This window comes from Gouania willdenowi, chromosome 9 (genome assembly GCF_900634775.1).
Source record: "Gouania willdenowi chromosome 9, fGouWil2.1, whole genome shotgun sequence".
Taxonomy (NCBI): domain Eukaryota; kingdom Metazoa; phylum Chordata; class Actinopteri; order Blenniiformes; family Gobiesocidae; genus Gouania; species Gouania willdenowi.
The window spans coordinates 20328963-20352377 of record NC_041052.1 but is presented as its reverse complement, the minus strand read 5'-3'; the positions used below and the strand labels follow the sequence as shown (position 1 = coordinate 20352377).

At 40.7% G+C, this 23415-nt stretch overlaps 1 protein-coding gene across 1 annotated transcript in view; it reads left to right on the top strand.

The window, feature by feature from the left end:
* Positions 1 to 20039, top strand: part of adgrv1 (adhesion G protein-coupled receptor V1) — a 131407-nt gene extending 111368 nt beyond the window's left edge. The window contains exons 93-95 of the mRNA XM_028457526.1: positions 4532 to 4717; positions 12197 to 12374; positions 19690 to 20039. Coding sequence (XP_028313327.1) covers positions 4532 to 4717; positions 12197 to 12374; positions 19690 to 19808 — 483 coding nt within the window. The 3' untranslated portion in view covers positions 19809 to 20039. The remainder of the gene's footprint in view (positions 1 to 4531; positions 4718 to 12196; positions 12375 to 19689) is intronic.
* The last annotated feature ends 3376 nt before the right edge of the window (positions 20040 to 23415 follow it).

The window sequence follows — 23415 nt, the reverse complement described above, 5'->3', positions numbered from 1 at the left end:
AAAGCAAACTGTGAACTCTAAATGTTTGTGGGCTCCTGTGTTAACCTCCCAGAGACTCCATTAGACTGTTGTGCATGCCATCAGAGGTTGGTGGTAGCCTGTGGTGATAGTTGGCGTCCACATGCCAAAGACAACAGAGCTGCACCAAAGTAAGCTTCTTCTATTGGCCCAGCGACGTATGAAGAGAAATGATGTCAGCATCAGCTGTGAGTGTCACACTTAGCACCCGTTTAAAAGCCCCAATAGCATTTGTCCAACCACATGACATCACATGGTCAGTTTGTAAAGCTGGCCAGTGGTGTCATAGAAAGAAGCCAAGGCGTCGGTTTATCCCAATGGTTTTTGGATACACACTGAGTTCTTTGTACAACAGCAAAAAAAACATTCTGCACTTTTCTGGAACTCTTCATTTTTAGTCTGGATGATTGTTTTTCTCCTAAATTGTGCAAGATATGAAAAGAGTTTAATTAAAAACCAAATCCTCGACTTTTAACTAATTAGAATCTTTTCTCTCACATCACCAAAGGTGGTTTTAAAGGATTGCAGCTGGTTTTCTACACGGTTTCTAAACTTGATACTGGCATGTAATAAGTGACGTCTGATGTGACATTTTTAAGAAAAAACTTAAATAATCACCTTTTTACAGAAACTTATTTTAACAGTTAATGCCTCTTTTAGTCCTGTCTTTTAATATATGTTGTGTTTTATTTATTTATTATTATTTTATCTTTTTTTTTTTAATCCTGTAGCACTTTGAGATTTGGAATCAAATAGATCAACTAATGATTGCCTTACCAGTGCTTTTCAGCCTTCTCCTTCCCCATCCTGTGCTTAGGGCTTAATAGCTGTAATTTTGCTATTTCTTTGAAATTGCTTGAAGGCTGGAAGCAGTTTCACGGCAGGTGTCTGCTACAAAAACATCTACTTCACTAGCTACAGTACCTTCCTTCCTGCTGTGAATTTTCCATGAGGAACATTTTCCATAACCTACTTTGGTCTTCCTGTTGTTGTTGATGATGATGATGATGATGAAGTTGTGTGGCACACTTTAAACTCCACACTATAAAATAGCTGCAGATGTTACAGCTGTGCAGAACGTGTGTTTGCACTGCTGAACACACATCTGATTTGCATTGCAATAATAATTTATGGGACCACTTGTGCAATAACATGTCCATCCTTATATGCACGATAGTGTTCATACAGATTATAAAGACTTACATCTTGAAGTTACTGGCTCTTTTCAACTATTTTTTGATGCATATTTTAAATTTTTAAATATTTTTATCTAATTAAATTTTGCACAGAGTGTTTTTCTTCTGCTGTCCTGCAAATTTCTCCATCGCGAGATGAATAAAGAATTATCTTATAATCCTTTGATTATGAGGATTTTTGACAACATTTTTTATTTCATAGCCAAGTTAACATGTAATAAATCAAAGCCTATACAATACACGGAGGACGTAAATTCCAAATTAAGCACATTTAGTAAATTGATTAATAAAAATAAGAATAAAAATAGGCCAGATTATGTCATTAGTTATTGTGTATTTTTAACTTTTTTATTTTTTTAACACAAAGACAAAAATGCTGACAGGTTACCATAGACAGTATTTCTAAATCTTATACATTATAATAAAGTAAGTGTGTTTGTGGGTGTCTGTGTGTGATATAATAATAATTATAATAATGATAGTGTGCTATTAGAGGGTGAGGGGAGGAGAAAAGTTAATAAGACATGTGGGGGTGAGGGTATATATATATATATATATATAATAATAAAACATAAAATTGAGCGAAGAGAGGAGGGGGAAAAAGATAAATTAAATAAAAAATAAATCAACAACAATAAAAAATAATAATAAATAAATAACTAAGTAAAGGTAATAAATGATAGTTTCAACCTAGAGTCCAGCGCCCAGTGTATTTTTTTGTTTTTAACATCATAGAGTCTCTTTGAGTGTGTACAGTATGTTCGAACACGTAATCATTTGTGTGAAGCTTGGAAGATTTCACTCTCATAAAAACAATACTTCAATGACCACATGTGTCTTGGTTCATCCCTCCATACCCTCCCAGACCACTCTCTCCTCCAGGTCGCTGCTCTTTGTCCACAAAGACGAGGCCCCTCCAGTTATCAGGGAACACTTACATAACAGGCCTATGGTTCTTCATGCTGCACAGCTTGCTAATGATCTGTGCTAATCACACACAGTGCTGCTGTGAAAGAGCCACCGTAATAGCCTAAGAAGCTGCTTAGGTAGAGACCCCTGCAGCCAGGTGTCTCCAAATATGGCTCCAGGGTGAATAATTGATTTTACACCCTGCTTGTAACCATCAAATGTCCCATTGCTTTAGGAAGTTGCAAAAAGTCAAGTGCAAATATATCGTAGTCAGCACATAAAGCATCCTGACGTGATGGGTTAGTATCAGTTTGTTTGTTAGGAAACATCTGACATTAAAGTACAGTGAGAACATGTCATGTCAAGTGGTCTATTATTTTTTTTAATGTCCCACCACTTTTCACATTTTTTTTTCCTTCTGTTGACTGTCACCCATTATGTGGATTAATTGACACTGGGTCATATCAAGATCCTGCAGATTGTGAATGTTGTCGACTTTTCATCTGCTTGATGTATTGTTCCTTATAATGTTTCCACCACATGCAGAACAATCATATGTGGGTTTACAAACAAATAATCTTTATTTGACTTTATGTGTGTGTCAGAAATGGTGTGAAATAAATGCCAACTAATTGTTTTCCTGACCTAGTTTATTAATATGTAACTACTAACCGTTATTGTGCAGAAGTAGCCATTTCTCTCTGTCTTGCTAAAAGTATAACTTTGTTTCTGTAAATGAGAGTCACTTTGACATTTCCGCGCACCCGATGTCATGTCATGTGCATCCACACGTTCCTGCATCACCGCCCGCTTTGCCCCATCTCTGTCTGCGGAGTCTGCCTCGTCATCCGATGATGAGTGTTGTGAAATACAGGACGGCCTCGAGGCATTTTACACTCAGGTGTTTTAGAGTAATTCACAGCACGGTGCTGTTGACCAAGGAGATTTGGTCATGACAAGGAGTTGGACGAAGACAAAATACCAGCGTGTCAATGATATCATTGCACAGGATGAAGTAATTTATGTTAAGTTGAGGTTTTGTTTATTCAGACAAGGTTTCAACTGTCAACTGACAGTCTTCGTCAGAGTGAAACTTCAAAGGAACCATCAAAGGCGATTAGCAGAACTCCTCTGATGAAGACAGGCAGTTGACAGTCGAAAAATGTCGGGAGATAAAAATTCCGGAAAAACCTTGTCGGAATAAACAAAACTTCAACTTAACATACTGTTCAAAAAGAAGACAAAATGAATTGCGCTCGAACTATTACACAAATTAAGTATTTGTTCATTAGTAAACTGGAGAAACAGACAATGTCTAAACATTGTTTTATTATTCCTAGAGTTGCATGTGCTTAGCCTCTGTTAGATTGAATAATCATAAACCTAAAGCTTGCAAGCCTTTTACAGATTATTCTCTTTAAACTCACCAAGGCAAAGCAAGGCAAATGTATTTGTATAGCACATTTCATACACAAGGCAATTCTACGGAGCCCCTAAAGGGACACAGGTAATTTTTTTATTTATTTTTTTATTTACGAGCATGTGATATTAATACGTGTTCGCGTAAGGGACACGGATCTTTTTTTTTTTTTTTATATTGCATGCTCACGTAAAATTTACAAGCACTTGATACTAGTGTTGCGTAGGCGAGCACAGAAAAGTAATTGTTAACCCTAACCCTAAGGCTGATACAAAGCTTTACTAGATCCTCTAACGTGATTAACTCCTTACGAGCAGAGCATGTAACCTGATGACTGATGTCACGTAAAACATTTTACGTGCGCGCTTAAAACTATTGCGTGCGCCCTGAGAACTACTTTTACGCTCTCACGTAATAGTTTCACATGCTCGCGTGGATCCTTTACATGAGCACGCAATAAAAAAAAAAAAAGATCCGTGTCCCTTTAGGGGCCCAGTACAATTCAATGTGCTTTACATGATCAAAAAGTGCAACAGCAGTTTGATCAATAAGAACATTTCAACACTAACATGATTAAAAATCTCTCTCTCAATCATATGCAGTAGAGAAAAAAGTGCCTTTACCTTGGATTTAAAAATGTTCACATTAGATGCTGACTTCAGCTCTGCTGGCAGTTTGTTCCACTTCTTTGCAGCATAACAACTAAAAGCAGCATCACCATGTTTGCTGTGAACTCTGGGCTCCACTATCTGACCTGTGTCCATAGATCTGAGAGACCTGCTGGGTTCATACCTGACTAACATGTCACTGATGGATTCTGGACCCAAGCCCATTCACAGATTTATACACCAACACTATTTTGATGCTGACTGGGAGTCAGTGTAAAGACTTAAAAACGGACATACTACTACTACTACTACTACTACAGACCTAGTGGGCTAATGTAGAGTTTAGCAATAGTGATCTAATCTCCTCTCTTTCTCCACAGGGCTTGTATGTGTTTGCAGTTTACTTCATTATGCACAACCAGCTGTGTTGGCCAACTAAAGCCAGTTACACAGTAGAGATGAGTGGCCACGATGCTCCAGACTCTACCTACCAGGGAGGGGGGACCACTACTGTGGGAGGAGACATCAGTAAATCCACTCAAAATCTTATCAGCGCAATGGAAGAGGTATACACACACACACACACACAAAGAAAGTAAAGAGTGATTTAACTGCTTTAGAAGTACACATTTGAAATATCGAGGGGTTCAAATGCCCTGCTAAGCTTCTCATACAGAATTCTATAAACTGTTGCATAGATTTCTTCTGGGGTTCAACGTCCAGTCTAAAGTCCTTGTTCTTGTTCGTGTGCTTGTGTCCAGTTGTTAAATGTTTGAGTCCCTGTTATATAACTTCTGAAGCTTTGTGTCTCCAACATCCACAGACATAGTCTGATGAGATTTTGTGCATCGTTCCTTAAAGGTCCAGTATTATGCTATTTTTCACCCATCTCCATTTGTTCTAAGAACCCCAACAACATAGTATTTGAGGTTTATTTTCCCAAAGTCGCCTGATTTCCAGAGTGGTAGCCCTCTGAAAAGTGACTTCCTGAGCAGTTCAAAAAACATGGCTGTTTTGGGGTCTACTTTTGCATATTCATGAGTAGGCGTCTTTGTAAACGCTGACAACACAACAGCTGATCACTAGCGATATTCGTTTTCTATCCACACACTCTTGTGATTGTTTTCAGCCAAAAAACTGCACATTACAGGAAAACAAACGGCTATTTAGGCGGCTATTGTGATTGTGAGTTAAACACTGTTTCAGGGTCTGTGTGCTCTGTGCGGCAGAAGCAGCAGCTTTGGAGTAAATCAGCTGAGTCAGCTGCTTCAAACACTCAGCGGAGCTGCTACTTTGCTTTGTTGTCCTCCTCTCCACTATTTAATACAGGAATAGTTTATTCAAGGTGATAGTCCACTGTTTTGTCTAACCACTGTTTCGCATTGGGTCACAAACACGTCAGATAATTTTAAAGGCGAAACGAGGCGATATAACGGTTACTAAAAATGAAACCGCTCCGGTGCCCACTGATCCTCAGGGAGGGGTAAATGCAGAGAGCACATTTTGTGTATGTAGCTTTACATATATGACAATAAAGTATAATATATATTCTATATTAAACCGCAGTGTTTGTTTTAGCTGTAAGATAGTTTGAGAAGGAGCAGCTCACATTCTTATAGGGTAGGAGGAGCCAGGATTGTCAGGGGGAGGAGTTTTCGCAACATGACGTCAAATTGTGAGAAAAATCCAACTCGCCCGTTTGGAGCTGACTTTTTACAAATTGTGGAATAATAAGGCAGGGAGGAAACAGAACTTTTTCAACTTTGGCTAAAGGAATGTATATCACCGTAGCAAAACCTTTATAAAGTGATTTTTTCATAACGCTCCTTTAAAAACCAGCAAACTCGCAAATGAAAGTAGTGTGTGGTGGGATTTTTTAAACTGTTATACAGCTGCGACACCTAAAAAAAGGAGCAAAGGGTTCAGAAAATGGATGGATGGATGGGACAATTTAAAAAAAAAAAATGTCCACACCTGTAGATCAATCATTTTACACAATAACTTTTTCCTGATGACTTTTGGTGATGGAGCATTGCTAAATAATAAAAGATAATGCAATTCCTGCCACTAAGCGATACATGGAATTTCATTTTTCTTTTCCAATTTTATTAATCTTTTCTTCTTTTTTTTTTTTGCAATTTATAACAATTGGTTAAAAAAAATATGAATATGAAAATGCTCAAAAAAAGTTTATTTCTGCTTACATTCAATATACTGAAATATAGTTACAATAAAGGGTTAAAATAAGAAAAAAGCTGGATGGAGTACACTAACAAGAGAACAACACGTAGTAAACAATAACGAGCATAAAAAAAAAAATTTGTTTTTTTTTTTAAATGAACATTTTAACATTTTTAAGGACATGAGATGACTGAATTGATTGATTGATTTGATGGCGTAATCTCATCCCCGGTGTCTATTTATAATTAATCAAACTGAACATTCATTTTATTCACTCTCACACTGCATGCACATGTATACTGAATTACATGTGTGTTAAATTGTGTATATTCAGGCTCTCGTCTACATGCACACTAACTGCAGTCAAACCGTCATATCAAACACAAGCAAGTGCTAGAAACAGACAACAGTGTGTGTATACACAGAACCCTGTTATCATGACAGTCTGCTGTATTCACTATCTCCATCCCCTGGAGAACACCCTATAAGGACAGAAACAGAGAGAACTTCCTCACTCCTGGGAACACCCTTCATCCTTCCATCTTTATCTTCGGCTTTGTTCACATGTCCTGTAATCTTCTTTTATCCACATGAGAACACGCTCTGCATTTCAGCGATAGGCCATTAGGAAAAGCAGCAAACAACACAGGGAGACCCCTGAAGCAGGGGCGGTGTTTCTGTAAACCGGATTGGTTAAAAATGGGGCATATTGGTCAAGGCTTGACGTGCACATGTTTGAAGTTCACTTCGTTTTTAAATGAATGTGACAGATTTGAGGTGCCTGGTGGTGCTTAATTCACCTCCCTGGGACTCTCTGTACCGGTCACAGCTCAGCAAGTCTCAGAGGTTTGTATGCAGGCAGGCACGCAGACACAATGAGACATGTTCAAAGACAGATGAGGTCCAACTGGAACTATATAAGAATATAAGATTATAAGAAACAGACTCACTGCTTTTATAGGAATGGAGTATTTTGTTACTCATGATAGCAACACTAACTAGAATATTTGCGTTTCCTGAAGAAAATGCAAGTGAGGATACAGGTGCTGGCCAGCGTTGCACTGCATTAGCTTAGCATTAGCATTAGTTAGTATGAGCATTAGCATACATTTATTTATTTTTTTTATTTATTCAGTTTATTTTCGACATGGTTGCATTCACAGAAGTTTTGTTTTTTCTTTAATTTTTTTTTTTTTTTTTTTTTTACATGCCGAAAAAGGAGACGAGAGAAGCATTTGCTTATCCAAGTCCCGTCCCCTGTTTTGAACACAGAACATTTACATCAGAGCTTGTCTCTCTGGTCAAACAGTCTTTGGTTCTGAACACAATTTCATTTTTTTTTTTTTTTTTTTTTTTTTTTGTCCTTTTTTGTGTAGGATTTATTCTCATCTGTAGTCAGTGTTGTTTTTTTTTTTTTTAGTCCTCCTCTCCATCATTGTTCATGTCGTCCTTCTTCCCCGTAGATTTCATTCCCAGCCGTTGTTTGCGTTCCTCCAGTTCAAAATAAAAGTTAATCTTCTGTCGAAGTTCCTTTTTATCTACATTAGCTCGTATTAACATTTAGCTTGGCATTTGCATTAGCATCCCATTAGCCTAGTGTTTGCATTAGCCTGAGCAATAGCATTAACTTAGCATTAGCACTAACCCAGCATTCGCCTAGCAATAGCATTAATCTAGCATTATCTATGCATTAACCTAGCAATAGCTGAACATTAGCAACACGGTTGAAAAAATTGAAAAAATTTGAAATTGCTTGAAAAAAGCTGAAATAAGTTGAAGGCACAAGCTGCACATGAAAAAGCTGAAAATGCCAATAGAAATGAAAGGGAAAGAAAAAATGAAATAAGTGAAAAAGTTTAAAAGTTACAAATTATAAAAGTACAAGCATAAATCTCTTTCTGAATTTTTTGAATGCTTATTTGTTAATATGGGACAAACGGTGTAGGAGGAGTTAATGCAGATGGAAGAAAAAACAGATAACTAATATTGAGTGAATCAGGCCCATATGAATGTAACATAGAGTATACATATATCGTGTGAATCTAGAGAACCTAAGGAATACATTGAGGTTACCATATGTGTGGATGTGGATTTACCCAGACATGTCCTCTTTTCACGTCTTGTCCGGGTCGTCCCGCTGGGTTTTACAAACTCATTAAAATGTCCGGGTTTCCCAGAGACTCTGAACTCATCTCGGGGAACACATTGATTTAAATGGCCGTAACTCAGCTAATATTTGCTCTATCTGAGGAATTTCACCAATTTCTGAAAGCTAAGGAGTCGCTGTTTACAGCCAGTTTCATGTCATTACGCTAATTTTACGAGATGATAGAAAATTCCATAATTTGGTCTACACCTCATCACCTCCCTGTCTCCACAGACAACAGACAGAATTATGTCTCAGTCATCATCAAACTTTCTTAGTTATTTATTGAAGTGTATATTTATTGATTGTTTAATGTTCTGTACATGTTCAAAGACGAGGTGGAACTGGAGTTCAGGGTCCAATATAAGCCACAGACTCTCACTGCTTTTGTATGAATGGATTATCTCCCCTCCTTAATTGTTAGTTTGGTTCAGTAGTTTTTTGGGGGGGGTTTTCATTGTTTTTTTTTAATAAACTATGCTGCACCTACAAAGTAAACTCATTGAGAAAATGATGTCATCTTTGCAACTAAGACGGTGGTTTAGGATCCATGATGTCATCCCTATTCAATATGAAACCCTAAACCTCCTGACCTCAGGCTCACCCCTCGCTATGACGACCATAACCCTGCAGGTCATGTGGACGGTCAGATGCACTCAGGCTGACCCCCTCTCATCAACGCTCACAATTACTTTGGGTTGACAGACACACCCACTCTTTTAATCAGAACTGAATGTGAATATACAAACATGTTTAGGCCTGTTTGACCTGATTTCACCCTGACTTCACTTTAGAACTCATGTTTACATAAAAAGAACAGACTTTGTGTACATATTTAATTGATATCAAATAGTAGTCATTTAGACCTAAGATAGTGTCAACAAACTATGTTTAATGTTTAATGGGGAAAGTAAATAGATTTATTTGGTATTCTCTTTATTATTTGTTTCTTTTTTTATTTTATGGTACACTAATTCAACAAATCTTATATTAACAAATGTATGTCTCTTATTTCTCAGTGTGTCCTTGATCTTTATTCTCTGAAAGAAGGCAGACCTGCAGTACTTTGGGGTTTAGATTTTACTGCTTTTTAATGTTGATTTCTGTCCTGTTGCTCTGTTTGTAGCATAACCCCTTACATGGTGTTTTAAGAGAGTCACATTGCTAATTACAATAAATGTGCAGGTGCATGTGTGGCCAATGAATATCCAATCAGGAAAGGTTTAATACACTCCACGGTGCTGTGTTGCAAGCGCTAGCCTGCTGTATTATATAGAAGGCTACAAACATTAAAAAAAAGATTCTTACCGTGTCACGGTCTGAGTTTACCTCATACTGAGATCAATGGGCATATATGTGCATGCACCCTATCGGAAAATTAATTTTTGATAAAAGAAAAAATAATAATAATTCACTTTTGTTTATTTTTGTTTTCAAAGTGAACGGACACGTGTTTTATTCGTTTATTGGATTAGGTTAGGGTTAGGGTTATAGTTGAATGCGTGCGTATGCGCATACAGTGAAGAAAATAAGTATTTGAACACCCTGCTATTTTGCAAGTTCTCCCACTTAGAAATCATGGAGGGGTCTGGAATTTTCATGGAAGGTGCATGTCCACTGTATGAGAGATAACCTAAAAAGAAAAATCCAGAAATCACAATCTATGATTTTTTAACAATGTATTCGTGTGATACAGCTGAAAATAAGTATTTGAACACCTGTCAATCAGCTAGAATTCTGACCCTCAAAGACCTGTTAGTCCGCCTTTTAAAGTCCTCCTCCACTCCACTGTATTGTCCTGAATCAGATGCACCTGTGTGAGGTCGTTAGCTGCATAAAGACACCTGTCCACCCCATACAATCAGTAAGACCCAAACAGTCAGCATGGCTAAGAGCAAAGAGCTGTCCAAAGACACCAGAGACAAAATTGTACAACTCCACAAGGCTGGAAAGGGCTACGGAGAAATTGCAAAGCAGCTTGGTGAAAAAAGGTCCACTGTTGGAGCAATCATTAGAAAATGGAAAAAGCTAAACATGACGGACAATCTCAATCGGAGTGGAGCCCCATGCAAGATATCACCTCGTGGGGTCTCAATGATGCTAAGAAAGGTGAGGAATCAGCCCAGGACTACACGGCAGGACATGGTCAATGACCTGAAAAGAGCTGGGACCACTGTTTCCATGGTCACTGTTGGTAATACACTAAGACGTCATGGTTTGAAATCATGCATGGCACGGAAGGTTCCCCTGCTTAAACCAGCACATGTTAAGGCCCGTCTTAAGTTTGCCAATGACCATTTGGATGATCCAGAGGAGTCATGGGAGAAAGTTTCGTGGTCAGATGAGACCAAGTTTGACCTTTTTGGTCATAATTCCACTATGCGTGTTTGGAGGAAGAAGAATGATGCGTACCATCCCAAGAACACCATCCCTACTGTGAAGGATGGGGGTGGTAGCATCATGCTTTGGGGGTGTTTTTCTGCTCATGGGACAGGACGACTGTACTGTATTAAGGAGAGGATGACTGCAGCCATGTATTGTGAGATATTGGCCAAAAACCTCCTTCTCTCAGTCAGATCATTGAAGATGAGTCGTGGCTGGATCTTCCAACATGACAATGACCCAAAGCACACAACCAAGGAGTGGCTTCGTAAGAAGCATATCAAGGTTCTGGAGTGGCCTAGCCAGTCTCCAGACCTAAATCCAATTGAAAATCTTTGGAGGGAGCTGAAAGTCCGTGTTACTCAGCGACAGCCCAGAAAGCTGACTGATCTAGAGAAGATCTGTGTGGAGGAGTGGGCCAAAATCCCTCCTGCAGTCTGTGCAAACCTGGTGAAGAACTACAGGAAACGTTTGACCTCTGTATTTGCAAACAAAGGCTACTCTACCAAATATTAACGTTGGTGTTCAAATACTTATTTTCAGCTGTATCACACAAATAAATTGTTTAAAAATCATAGATTGTGATTTCTGGATTTTTCTTTTTAGGTTATCTCTCATACAGTGGACATGCACCTTCCATGAAAATTCCAGACCCCTCCATGATTTCTAAGTGGGAGAACTTGCAAAATAGCAGGGTGTTCAAATACTTATTTTCTTCACTGTAGATGCTCATAATAGATTCTAGTACGAGGTAAACTCAGATCGTGACACCGGAAACAAAACAATGCGTAATCACACATCAGATCCCGCCCATTTCTGTCCAATTCACAGAGATGCCTATTTGCATTGGATTAGTATTATCGCAGGACCTTGGATTTCAGCAAAATATAGTAGGTCATTTGCGGGGGAGTTTTTACTTTACAAATTACTGACATATCCGATTCGCATGGGATTAACGTCACAGACATTCTCTGCAATTTTTACAAATCGCACGTGGTCCCTAGGTAAAACTAATCCCAATGTGAATAGGGCTTAAGATAACATTTTGTTTGTTTTTTTTTAAATTGCTATCTGAGTGTGTGTGCATACATTCCACAGTTGTTTTTAGTCTGCTCCACAGGAGCTTCTTGGTTAAATATTTTCAAAGTTAAAAGCCCAAAAACACACAAGGTATTGTTAACACAAACATTTCTCTGTTTATTTCAATACAAAAATCACTTTGGAGACTCACAGTATTTGATTTCATTGTTTTTTCCCCCTCTTTGACACAACATTTTAAGAATGTATATGTGGTGTGTTCATAAACTAACCATGTGTGTGTTTTTTTTACTGTCAGGTGTCGACAGACTGGGAGCGTGCCTCTCTGCGACCGAGCATTCTGCCCAGCAGGGTGTATAAGCCCAGTCCAGTAATGGAGACCTTTTCATCAGAGGGAGGCTTTATCAACACAAACCTGGTCTCTGCAGATGAAGAATCACAGGATTTTGATGACCTCATATTTGCTTTGAAGACAGGTGAGAGAAGATCCCAATCACTAAACTCAGGGCACTTCCTAGACCAAAGCCATTTTAGTTCTGGGGCCAAATATGGAGCAGTTTGATCTCAAGTGGACCACAGATTTTATTATTGTGCCCTAGTTTGCTCTTCTACGTATACATAAAATACTAAATATGTAAGAAACCGACAATATCCAAGCAATAAGTGACAGATATCAGTCCCAACATGGTCTTCACTTTAAATTTCTTAGATTTTGTGACCAATTTCTATTTAATTAAGGGAAATGTTATGTAATAATTTGAGGAAAAATTCACAAAATGCACCACACACCAATACCCAACCCTTGGGGGGCTGGATGGTGGGGCTGGGGGTGGAGGGGGCCGCCACCTGTGTTACTATGTAGTGGCGTGGGGGCGGCCCTCCCACCTCTAGTTGCCCTACTAATCCCTCCAATTTTAATCGCATCTCAACATGTCACCCCCCGGAGGGTGTATCATCCTTTACACCCTCCGGCCTATTACACCACATACACATAAATCCACAGAGGCTGGAGGGGGAGCACCGCTCCCCTCCATCCCCCTTCTTTTAATTACACCCCATACATTCACCAAACACACACATTCACACAGGGGATCGGGAAGTGCCTCTCCATTGGGGAATGGAGAGGCACCATAACAGGGTGGTGGGTTGGTACACATGTTTGGGCCTCTCCGGTGGGGGCCTGGCCCCTCTGTTGGTGGCTGGGCCACTGCATAGAGCAAAAGCACATCAAGATGGTGCGGTCGGGCGTGGCGGTGGGTCTCGGGGGGGCTTTGCCGGGGTCTCTCCTTGCGGGGTCTTTCCGGGCTGTGTCGGCCGGGTGGGGCGCGGGGGTGCCTCTCCCCCTTGGGTGTGGCTTGGCGCTTGCTTTGTCTCCTGGTGGCCTTGGGGGCGGGCCCCGCGGTGTGCGGGCCCGGGGCGGCCTGCCTCGCCGGTTTGGGGGGTGGGTGTGCTGGGGGGGTGCTGGTGTCCTCGCCGGGGTTGGGGCGGGGTTGCTTGGCGCCTCGGGGTGATGCTGTTTACTGGGGGGCGGCGCTAGCTGTTCCGGTGGTGGAGGTTGCTGTCGGCCGCCTGGTGGGTCTATCCTGCCGTTTGCGGACTGGTGGGTGGGTCCGGGGCATCTTTGGCTGGGGGCTGCTGTCCCGCACTTGATGTGTGCCATTGGGGTGCCTCCGTCCCCGCGGTGGGGATCGCCGGTTGCTCGCGGGCCGGCGGGGGGCGCTGCTCCGTGGCTGGCGCTGTCCGGGGGGCGGCGGGCCCTGGGCTGCTGGCCGTGGGCTGTCCGGGGCTGTGCGGTCCTGCTGGGCCGTGGCCGGGTCCCGGGCGGGGGTGGGGAATGCGTCCCGGGGGGCTTGGCCCGGGGGCTTGCCCTTGGGGGGTCCTGGTCCCGGGGGGTGCTCCTGGGGCCCGGGGTGCTTGGCCTGCTGGCCGGGCCGGTCCTGGCGGGGGTCTTTCGGGGCGGGTGGCGCGTGCCGCGCCCTTGCGTACCTACTGGTACGGCCCCTGCTTGGGCAGTGCCCCGTGAGGTAGGGTGTCGGGGGCCGGAATAGGGGGCCACATCCCGGCGGGGCGGTCTGGCTTGGCCCTTGGAGGGGGCCCTGGCTTTAAAAAAAAAAAAAAAGAACTGAAGCTCGTGGCGCGGGCGGCATCAGTGAAGGGTGATCTGGGGCGCCGTGGGGGGCTAGGTTGGGGTGCCTGGGGGCCGGCGGGGAGACTCCCAGCGGCCCCCTGGTGCCTTATGCGGCTTGGGGTGTGGTCGTCCTCCCTGGGCGGGCTGCTCCTGGTGCTGCATCCGTTCCGGGTCCTTCTGGCCTGGGGTCGGGCCCCTGCTGGCTCTGGGCTCGCCGGCGGGTGCCCACTGGCTGCCTGTTCGGCGCGGTTCTGGTCGTCTGCTGGGTGTGGGCTTCGGCTCCTCCGCTGGGGCCTCGGGCAGGGAGTTCTCGGGGCCCTCCCCTCGGGGGGTTGGGCGCGGGGGTGGGGTGGGGGGGTGGGGGGTCTGGGGGTTGGGGGTGGGATCGGTGGCGTGGTGCGCTGGGTCCTTGGCTCCTTGGGGCTTTCTCGGGTGTGTATGGGGGGGCGATGGCTGCCTCTCGGCTTGGGATCTTGGGGGCGTTCGGGGGACTGCTTGGCCGTGGGGTGGTCGCCGGGGGCCCTTAGGCTGCCTGCTCTTGCTGCTGGCCTGACTGCTTCTTCGGGCCCGGGGGCGGCTCTTGGGTTTTGCAGTGGCGGTACTTGGAAATGCATTTGTCATGGATGCACTGGCCTTGGGCTGTGGGATAACACTCATACTGGGCTCAACCTTAGACACGTTGTTCCCAAATACCTGTTTTATGGAATTTCCACTCACCTCTTCCTCTGTTCACAGCCACCACCATTATTCCTAAACCACACACTGGTCACCAAACTGGCTTGACAACACAACAATAAACACAATATACACAACCACAATTTCACATCGCATCACTTAAAACTATTCCTCACCCATTCCATATCCTATCTTGTATCCCTCTTCCCTGCTAACTTCCCCACCCCCCTCCAACCCCTCACCTTGGTGTAACACTGCCCTCTCTTTTTTACATCCTCCCTTTAATAAAGTATTTCTTACCCTTCCCTAGGGAGGGCTGGTGACGGTCACAATTATGCAATGAAATAAATAAATTTATTTAATTGCAATAATAAAATATGCATTGCTGTCAAAAGATTGCACTTCTTGTAGTGTTAACCTTCGAAAGCATGTGCAGACAAGGAAAAAAAAAAAAATAATTTGAGGAAAAATTGAAGGTTTTTGTAAGATTTGAGTTTTTTCAAACTGTTTAACATTAAAAAAAATTACTGCAATCATGCAATGTAAGCACCAAGAATATTTTGAGCACCTGCAAATATTGTTGAGTTTCATTAACACAATGATTAATGTTTTCTCTGTTACTTTTCCTGCGGGCCGAATTAGATGCTCCAAAGGGCCGGATTTGGCCTCCAGGCCATGAGTTTGACCCGTCTCATTGACTAGTTAGTCTATCACGATGCGAAAACGCCCTCTTTGTTAGCAGGTTTTCACTAAATATATCAAATTTTACACTCATAAACAATCCCAATCAGGATAATGTGCGACTATAATGTATTTGTCAAAGGAAACTAAACCTTAATGTAATGAAATGACAAAATGTGTCCTAGCTTGTCATTCCCCTGCTCTCCTCATTGTACGGCTCTCTGTCGCACTGAAAAACTATTCTTCTTTCTACATCCTGTGTCATCAATGATTGATGAGCTTAACCATCAGAGCGCTCACTGCGGTGTGACCAAAGCACTCAAACACACACACTCACATGCACTACAGTCATGATCCTCAAAACATCATGAAACCAACCAAATGTCAGTGATTTAGAGCTCTCAGAGGTCAGAAGACTATTAAATGTATTTTAAATTAGGCCATTTTTTAGGTTGAAAATCAGTGCTGACTTCTCTGTACTGAGTTTGAAAGGTCTCTCACTATTTCTAGGTTGTTTTTTTCCCCCAAGGAAGGTTGGTTTCCTCCATAAAACATTTATACTGTCAGTGGGGAAGTCTAACTTTTTAACAGAGGTTACTGGCAGCCTTTCCAGACCCGATCCTAATGACCATGTTGTTGCCAGATTATTTTAAATCCATTCACTTCCCTCTGTTCTTTGCATGAAGGCCAGGACAAAACTTATATGTACATTGAAATGTATAAACCATCATCATATGTTTTAGCCAAAACGGGCTTTTACTCTTCAGCCTAATGCAAAAACAAGCTTCTCGGTAAACAGCCAGTGTGCAGCTTTGAAACACAAACTCTGTAACCATGGAGAGGGAAATTAAAAGTCCTTTGTGGCAGGTGGGAGTCTGAGAGTCTTAGGGGTGTTAATAAGCAGATCAGGCTAAAAGGGTTGGGTTGTGTTACACAGAGTAAAAAACACAGACAGAGATAGCCCCTTGTGATGAAGTGAATCAGAGTTGTTGTTGTTGTGTGTTTTAAGTAACTGCATCTAGTCATAAATCTGATGGACACAAACATTTCTTATCAGAAAAATCCATTGGGTTGTCCTCAGTATTGCCTCAATTGCTCAAAAAAGCAGATGTCAGATTGGTTTAAGACTATGACAAGATTAAAACAACAAGAGGATAAATGTCTGCAGGAGAGTTTATTCCCCAACACATTGGGGCAACAACCAACAATCCCACCACAATCAGTCAGAGACAGGCCAAGCAGGGAGCTAGAGAGAGAGACAGAGGGTGGGTCCTCAGGTGAGTTTGATGGTTAGGCCACGCCTTCCGAGCAGCCACGCACACCTGAGTCCAATAAGGTTGTTAGCTTGGTGAAAACAAAAAGAAGAAAGAACACAGAGACAAACACACCTGCAACCCCACCCACTTGGGGTTGTCACAATGTGAAAGGTTGAAATTGCCACTTTGTTTTCATGCTTTGCATTGTGGGATGTAGAGTCCGGTAAATGGATTCAGAGAAGGGTTTTTACTTTGATTTCTTGTGATTCCAGCACAAAACTTTTCAAAAAATGTCAATAAGCTGTGGTGCTCAAAACAAACTTTCGAGCGGCAATTTAAACTTTTTACTTTTTTTCTAGCACATGATCTTCGATTCATTGATTTTTGATTCATATACAAAAAATTGTGTCCAGCAGCTTTAAAATGAATCATACAGTTAATTTAATTGATGTGCTGACCTTTCAAAAGGTCAACATCTCGTCCCATAGGACACAATTCTGCCCATTCATCCCACGCCCAGACTTATCAACAAGACTCAACCCAAAGAGAATTGTAGAGTTGGTCCCTTTTAGTTCTAAATACATTAATTTACATGAAGCACATGCAAAAAAGTATTTTTCAAGCATTTAAAAAGACAAAATGTACAAGCATTGGTCAGTGTCTAAATGTCTCCATCTCAGGGGTTTGAACTACAGCTTATTATCTTCAAACAATGAAGGAATTTTGGGGCTTCATTTGCAGTCATACCTTGTCCTCTCCCTAAAAACTTTAATCACTTTGTTTATTAGGCTATTCAGTGAGGTGGACTTATTCACTGATTTATCCTGCTGCATAACTGAGTGTGCAAGTTAAAGGTCCCATATCATGCTATTTTTCACCACCATCTCCATTGAGAACCCCAAAAACAGTATTTGAGGTTTATTTTCACAAACTCGCCTGTTTTCCAGAGTTTTAGCCTCTGAAAAGTCACTTTCTGAGCAACTCTACACAAACAGGCTGATTTGTGGCCTACTTATGCATATTCATGAGTGGGTGTGTCTATAGACCGGACACTGACCCCCTCCTCCCCGCACGGTGACGTAGGGCCAGAGGATGACCCGCCCTCCTCCCACCCACTTCGTAGCTGAGCTCATGCTGATTTATAAACACTAGACAGAGAGTGGGGGCGGGGCATTCGCCGGTACATACATAGACTGTAGAAAATACATACATAGCACTGTGCGAATGACGCTGAAATGCTCACCTTTGTGGGCGTGTCTGTTTACATGTCAATCACGGCAGAGAGCTTCCTGGAGGCGTGGCTTCTCCAGCTCAGTGCTGCGTCAAATTCGTCATCAAAGTGTGAACGCGTCATCAAATTAGAGCGATTGCTGCAGTAAGAAAGGAGCAAATCACCCTCTAACTAACGATTGATGGAATCAATGAAAAAACACTTTGGGCATGTGATTGAAGCCCAAATAACACTTTTATCATTTTTAAAGCACAATAAGTTGATTTAGCTTAACATGAACAGCAGCTTTGATTTTTATTTTTTTGTTTGAGTTAATTTCATCTAATCGTCCTGAAGCAGCAGAGCCTCCCATTTGTGTGAATACAAATCATTCAAATACCTATGCTAACAAGAATGAAAGGCTATGATCTGCACATTGTAAAGTGTAGATTTAACCTTTGACGCTGTGTTTGTTATTGACTAAATAGTCATCTCTGCATGCTTGCGTTGCTCTTTTTGGTAATGAAATTAGCATTTTTTATTTGTAGTTGTCTTTTAATTCATTATTGTTTCTCCTTGAAATCAGAGTTGGTTAATTTATTGAAATTATTTAATATAGAGAATAAGCAAGAAGGAAAAATATGCAATTGAACAAAAAATTAAGACTTTTTCTCTCAACACCATTTAGGAACACCTAAATTAGACATTATGCTACAAAAAGTCCTTAAAGGTTTAAAACTGCACCATTCCTCTCTTCAGTCATGCACTCAAGTTTAAATGTTCTCGATATCTGTCTGGGTGACCTTTGACCTTACAACCTGACTTACAGTCACCACAGTCATTCTGTGAGTAGTAAAGATAATACGCTCGTTAGAATTACATAATGGTTGTGCACCACATGACTGGGGTCAGTGAGTAGTGCCATAATGAGGGTCTTTACCCTTCATTTGGTCGTGAACCATTAACACACACATGTGCTGTACTACAGTTTGCACAAGTACAAGTTGGTGCTGATCATTAACAGGTCAGTTATTGCTGTGTCATCACTATGAGGTTTGAAGAAATCAATATATGCACCTTACTCCATGAAGCGTTATGATATACAGACAACTTCAATCATGATTTTGATAACACAGGGATAATGTAAAATTATTTACATAATATCCTGTAAATAAAAAAATAAAAAAAAATGTTAGCTTCATAAATTCCCAGTTAACTTTAATGAGTTTCAACTAGTGTTTTGATGAATTTAGTGGGTTCTCCTTTATGTTTATTTGAAAATAATTGCAAAGAAGTGTATTTGCAAAAAAAAAAACAAAAAAAAAAAAAAATATATATATATCCTGGCAATAAAGCTGTGGAAAGCAGACCCTCCCACTCACTGATGAAGCTACTCTTATTGCTGTTGAAACCAATAAAAGCAGATTGGATAATAAAATCTCAGGAGGAGCACACGCTGCCAAACACGCTTCTAAGTTTATTGTTTTTAACACCTAAATCACGAAATAGGCGTTTCATTCTATACATATTGTGGAGATAAATAAACAGCCTTTAATGAAAATAAAGAGAAAATTAGTGTTTTCTAGTATTGTACTAAACAGACTGTCTCGTTTGTTCTTTCATTGAGGTTTACTTGCTTTGTTTGTCATTAAACAAAGATCTTATTTATAAATCTCAATGACAGTGCCTCCATATATTGTTTTCAAAAAGTTTGATTTCAAATAGTTTTCACATTTTTGTTTAAAAAATAAGTGGTGTGCCTCTATGTAAGGAAACCCCTCACTGTTTCACAGTAGCCACGTTTTAAACTGTGAATGGAACCGTGTGTGTTCTCACTGCAGGGACCGGCCTGAACATCAGCGATAATGAGTCCATACCTGGTAGCCACGATGGAGGAAGCGTCACAAACTCACAGATAGTCGAGCTGCGACGGATCCCCATCGCCGACACACACCTCTAACCTCCTCTCCAGAAAAGGCATTTGCTGTTCACAGCAAAATGACGTTTTACATGGCAGTATTTTTATATTGTATAAATCTTTGCACTAAAACCGCTTTTTTGAATAGACGTTTTTCATATAGATGTTTGATACTGTTTGTGATTTGTACTGTACAGCTCTATCACACAATACATGAATGTTTTACTAAATTTATTTTGTAAAAGCCTTTGTGAATGTTTGAATGTATATATTGGTTGTTTCTGTAGAGATTAAGTTTGTGATGGGATTTTGTGTGTGTTTTTTAACTGCAAATTCTGCTGTTCTTCATGTTATTAAAACATGCACCACATATTATGATTTTCGATCTGGAGTTGTATCTCACAACTACAAGGCTGGGTGTTTTAGTTATTGGATTTTCCATTCAGAAAAGGATATTAAACACTAAAAAATAATGGTTATTTGATTTTCATTTTAAAATTCAAAAGTTAAGAAGGAGATTCAAGGTGTTTCTCTTAGAAGTCCAGTATTATGCTATTTTTCACCCATCTGCATTTGTTCTAAGAACCCCAACAAACATAGTATTTGAGCTTTATTTTCCAAAACTCGGCTGTTTTCTTGAGTTTTAGCCCTCTGAAAAGTGACTTTCAGAGCTCTCCAAAAAACAGGCTGTACAGTATATACATGAGTGGGCGTGTGTTTATCACAGCAGCAGTAAATCATTTGCAGTCTTCCTTCTCCTTCTTACTTGTTTGACCACAGAAATAGTCCATTTAAGACGATAGTCCATTGTTTTGTCCGACCGCTGCACCGCATTGGGTCACAAACACGTCATATCATCCTATATAAACGACACGAGGCAGTATAACAGCTACTAAAAATGGAACTGATTGTAACCGCTCGCTCTTCATCTTTTCTGGTCACCGCAATAGTCCTTTTAAGACGATAGTCCATTGTTTTGTCCAACCACTGTGTTGCACGTCAGATCATCCCAAAAAGGCGATACAAGGCAGTATAACGGCTAATAAAAGTGAAACTGTTAAACTGGATTATCTATATATTGAACGTAAAGATATTAACTGTAATATCAACCTGCCTTTGTTGTGTTTTTACTTGTGAGGCAGTTTGAGAGGGAGGAGCTCACATTCTCACATTCTTATGTAGGTTAGGAGGAGCCAGGATTGTCAGGAGGAGGAGTTTCCCCATTATGACTCATAAGGGGGCAAAAAACCAACTCACCCATTTGGAGCTGACTTTTTACAAAATGTGGAATAACAAGGGAGGGAGGAAACAGGACTTTTTCAACTTTGGCCCTCTAAATGATGCTAAAGGGATGTATATCACTGTAGCAAAATCATTATAAAGTGATTTTTCATAATACTGCCTCTTTAAGCAGAGTCAATAAGGAATACATTTTAAAGCTTATTTTTCTGTTTCTGAAAAAATATTTCAAGGTGTGATCAGTTCTTTGATTCCCTTCAACAGGTTGAAAGTGTGTGTGAGGTTAATTGGAGTTTCCAGTTTGATGTTTCCAATAATAATCAAACAGTGAATACAAACCACTATCATCAATGACACCATTGTTCTATAAAATATCACCTTTTGTTCCAATGTATTAACCAATACTTCACATTTATTATTAAGTTAGTAGCACTGAATCTGTTACGATCCAATTATCTTCTCAGACGCTGACCTTTAAACTCATGCCCACATCACCTCATCTTCTGAACTTAGTCCATTATTTGTTATTATAATTGCTGATGAGTGTCGGCTCTGACATTTGCAAGACAGAATAACAGACGCAGGCTCACGTTAAGGAGTAAGAATGTCTTTCCACTAATGAACCGAGGAGTCCATTACCAGTCGCTTTAATGGAGGTAAAAGGAGGTTAGTGCAGCTTGCAGTGTTAGACAATACCAACAAAACTGTCTGAGAAAAAGTGTAATGTTCTCACTAAAAGCTTTTTATTTTCCTGAGCAGAAACAGCAAAGATACAAACCCAATCCACGCTTTTACAGTATGTCTAATAGCTGTTTGGTTCACATACATGTTTCTGGACTATTGGGGAACAAACCTCACATGGAAAATCATGAAGCAAACTGTAAAATAAATCTAAGAAATTATCTTTACAGGTGACATCACCTGTCTTAAAATAACACTATTTTCAACAGAATCAGGTGGGGGGGGGGGTTTATCCCTCAGGGACTAATAGAAAGTACTTTTTGCTTGAATTGAAAGGTAAAAAGCTTTCTCCGTCGACTGATTGCACGAAAATGAGTGTGAGGGCCCTTTGTAATTTCACATGGATGCAATCACATCACATTAATCATTAATGACGCTCAAGGGAACAAGAAATCCTTTCTCAGGAGAATGAGGGGAAAAACAATTGCTAAAAAAAAAAACGAGTATGTGCGTCATAGCATCCTTTAACTTGAAGATACTCAACCTGAGTTTTCTCTCTCCAGCAGCTTATTTTTCCCTCCTCTTAAAAAAAACCCTGCAAAAGCCAAGCATTGTAACGTGTCATAGTAGCTTGTCAGTGTGGTATAGGCTGCATTTGGTTGAGCAATTAGATGCAATGACAATGGCATCGGTCAATTACTGAGCATCGATCTGATTAACTAAAAGTTTGTAGTTGCAGCTATAAAATCTGCTGATCACCAGGTATCTCAGTGCATATTTTATAACTGTTTATATAATCATTATATCCCCCTTATCTAATGCTGTAAAGGCATTAGGCTTCAGTAGGGAGTGTCTAAGGTGAGGTGAAAATGATGGTGGTTAAAGTAGTTTGGTTGTATTAATTCATTTATTTTTTTCACTGTGATATGATTTGGTGCCCAGGTGATGACTGATATAGTTGCTGCAGGCCGGTTTAAGGATTAAAACCTGTAAATTTGATAAAGCAATACATTCTCACACTGTGTTATAAGTATTTGTGTGGAGAAAAGAATCAAAACTTCCATAACCTAGATGCTGTCAGGGTAGCACGAAGCTTAAGCCTGGATTTATCTTGGTTCGCGGGCTTCACCTATCCAAACATTTTCCGTCAGAGAGTTCCTTCACTACAAAGTGCCATATCAACTCGCTAAGTTAGACGGGTGACGGGTGGAGATTGCAGCGTCAGACCAATCACAAACACGTATAAACTGTAGAGCAATTTACATCACAATGGAGGAATAATTCTATAGAAATATGAAGAATTAAAATCCATAATTCTTACCAAAAACAACACTGTTGCTGCAGAAAACGTTGGGATTAAGGAACACAGGCAAGAAACTGCTGACACTTTTAATGCGTAAAAGTGTGAGATTATACAATATGAATCCAATGAATGATAAAACGTACAGCACTCTGATCACTTTCACTTAATTACAGCACAGAAAGGTCTCAGACGTAATCCTTCTCAATTTACCACACACACTGGGATTAGAGCATATTGCTTCTGAGTGTGTTCCTGCTGATGCTGTCAGTAGCTGGGTTTCCATTACAGATTAAGTAAAATAAAAGCAATGTTTCTAAAAGTCGCTAATTGTATAATTGCGCTTTGAACGTGTTTCCATTGAAGGTTGTTTTGAGCAAGAGCTTCGTAACTCCTAAATCTCATCCCAAGAGACTTTGCGCAAGGAAG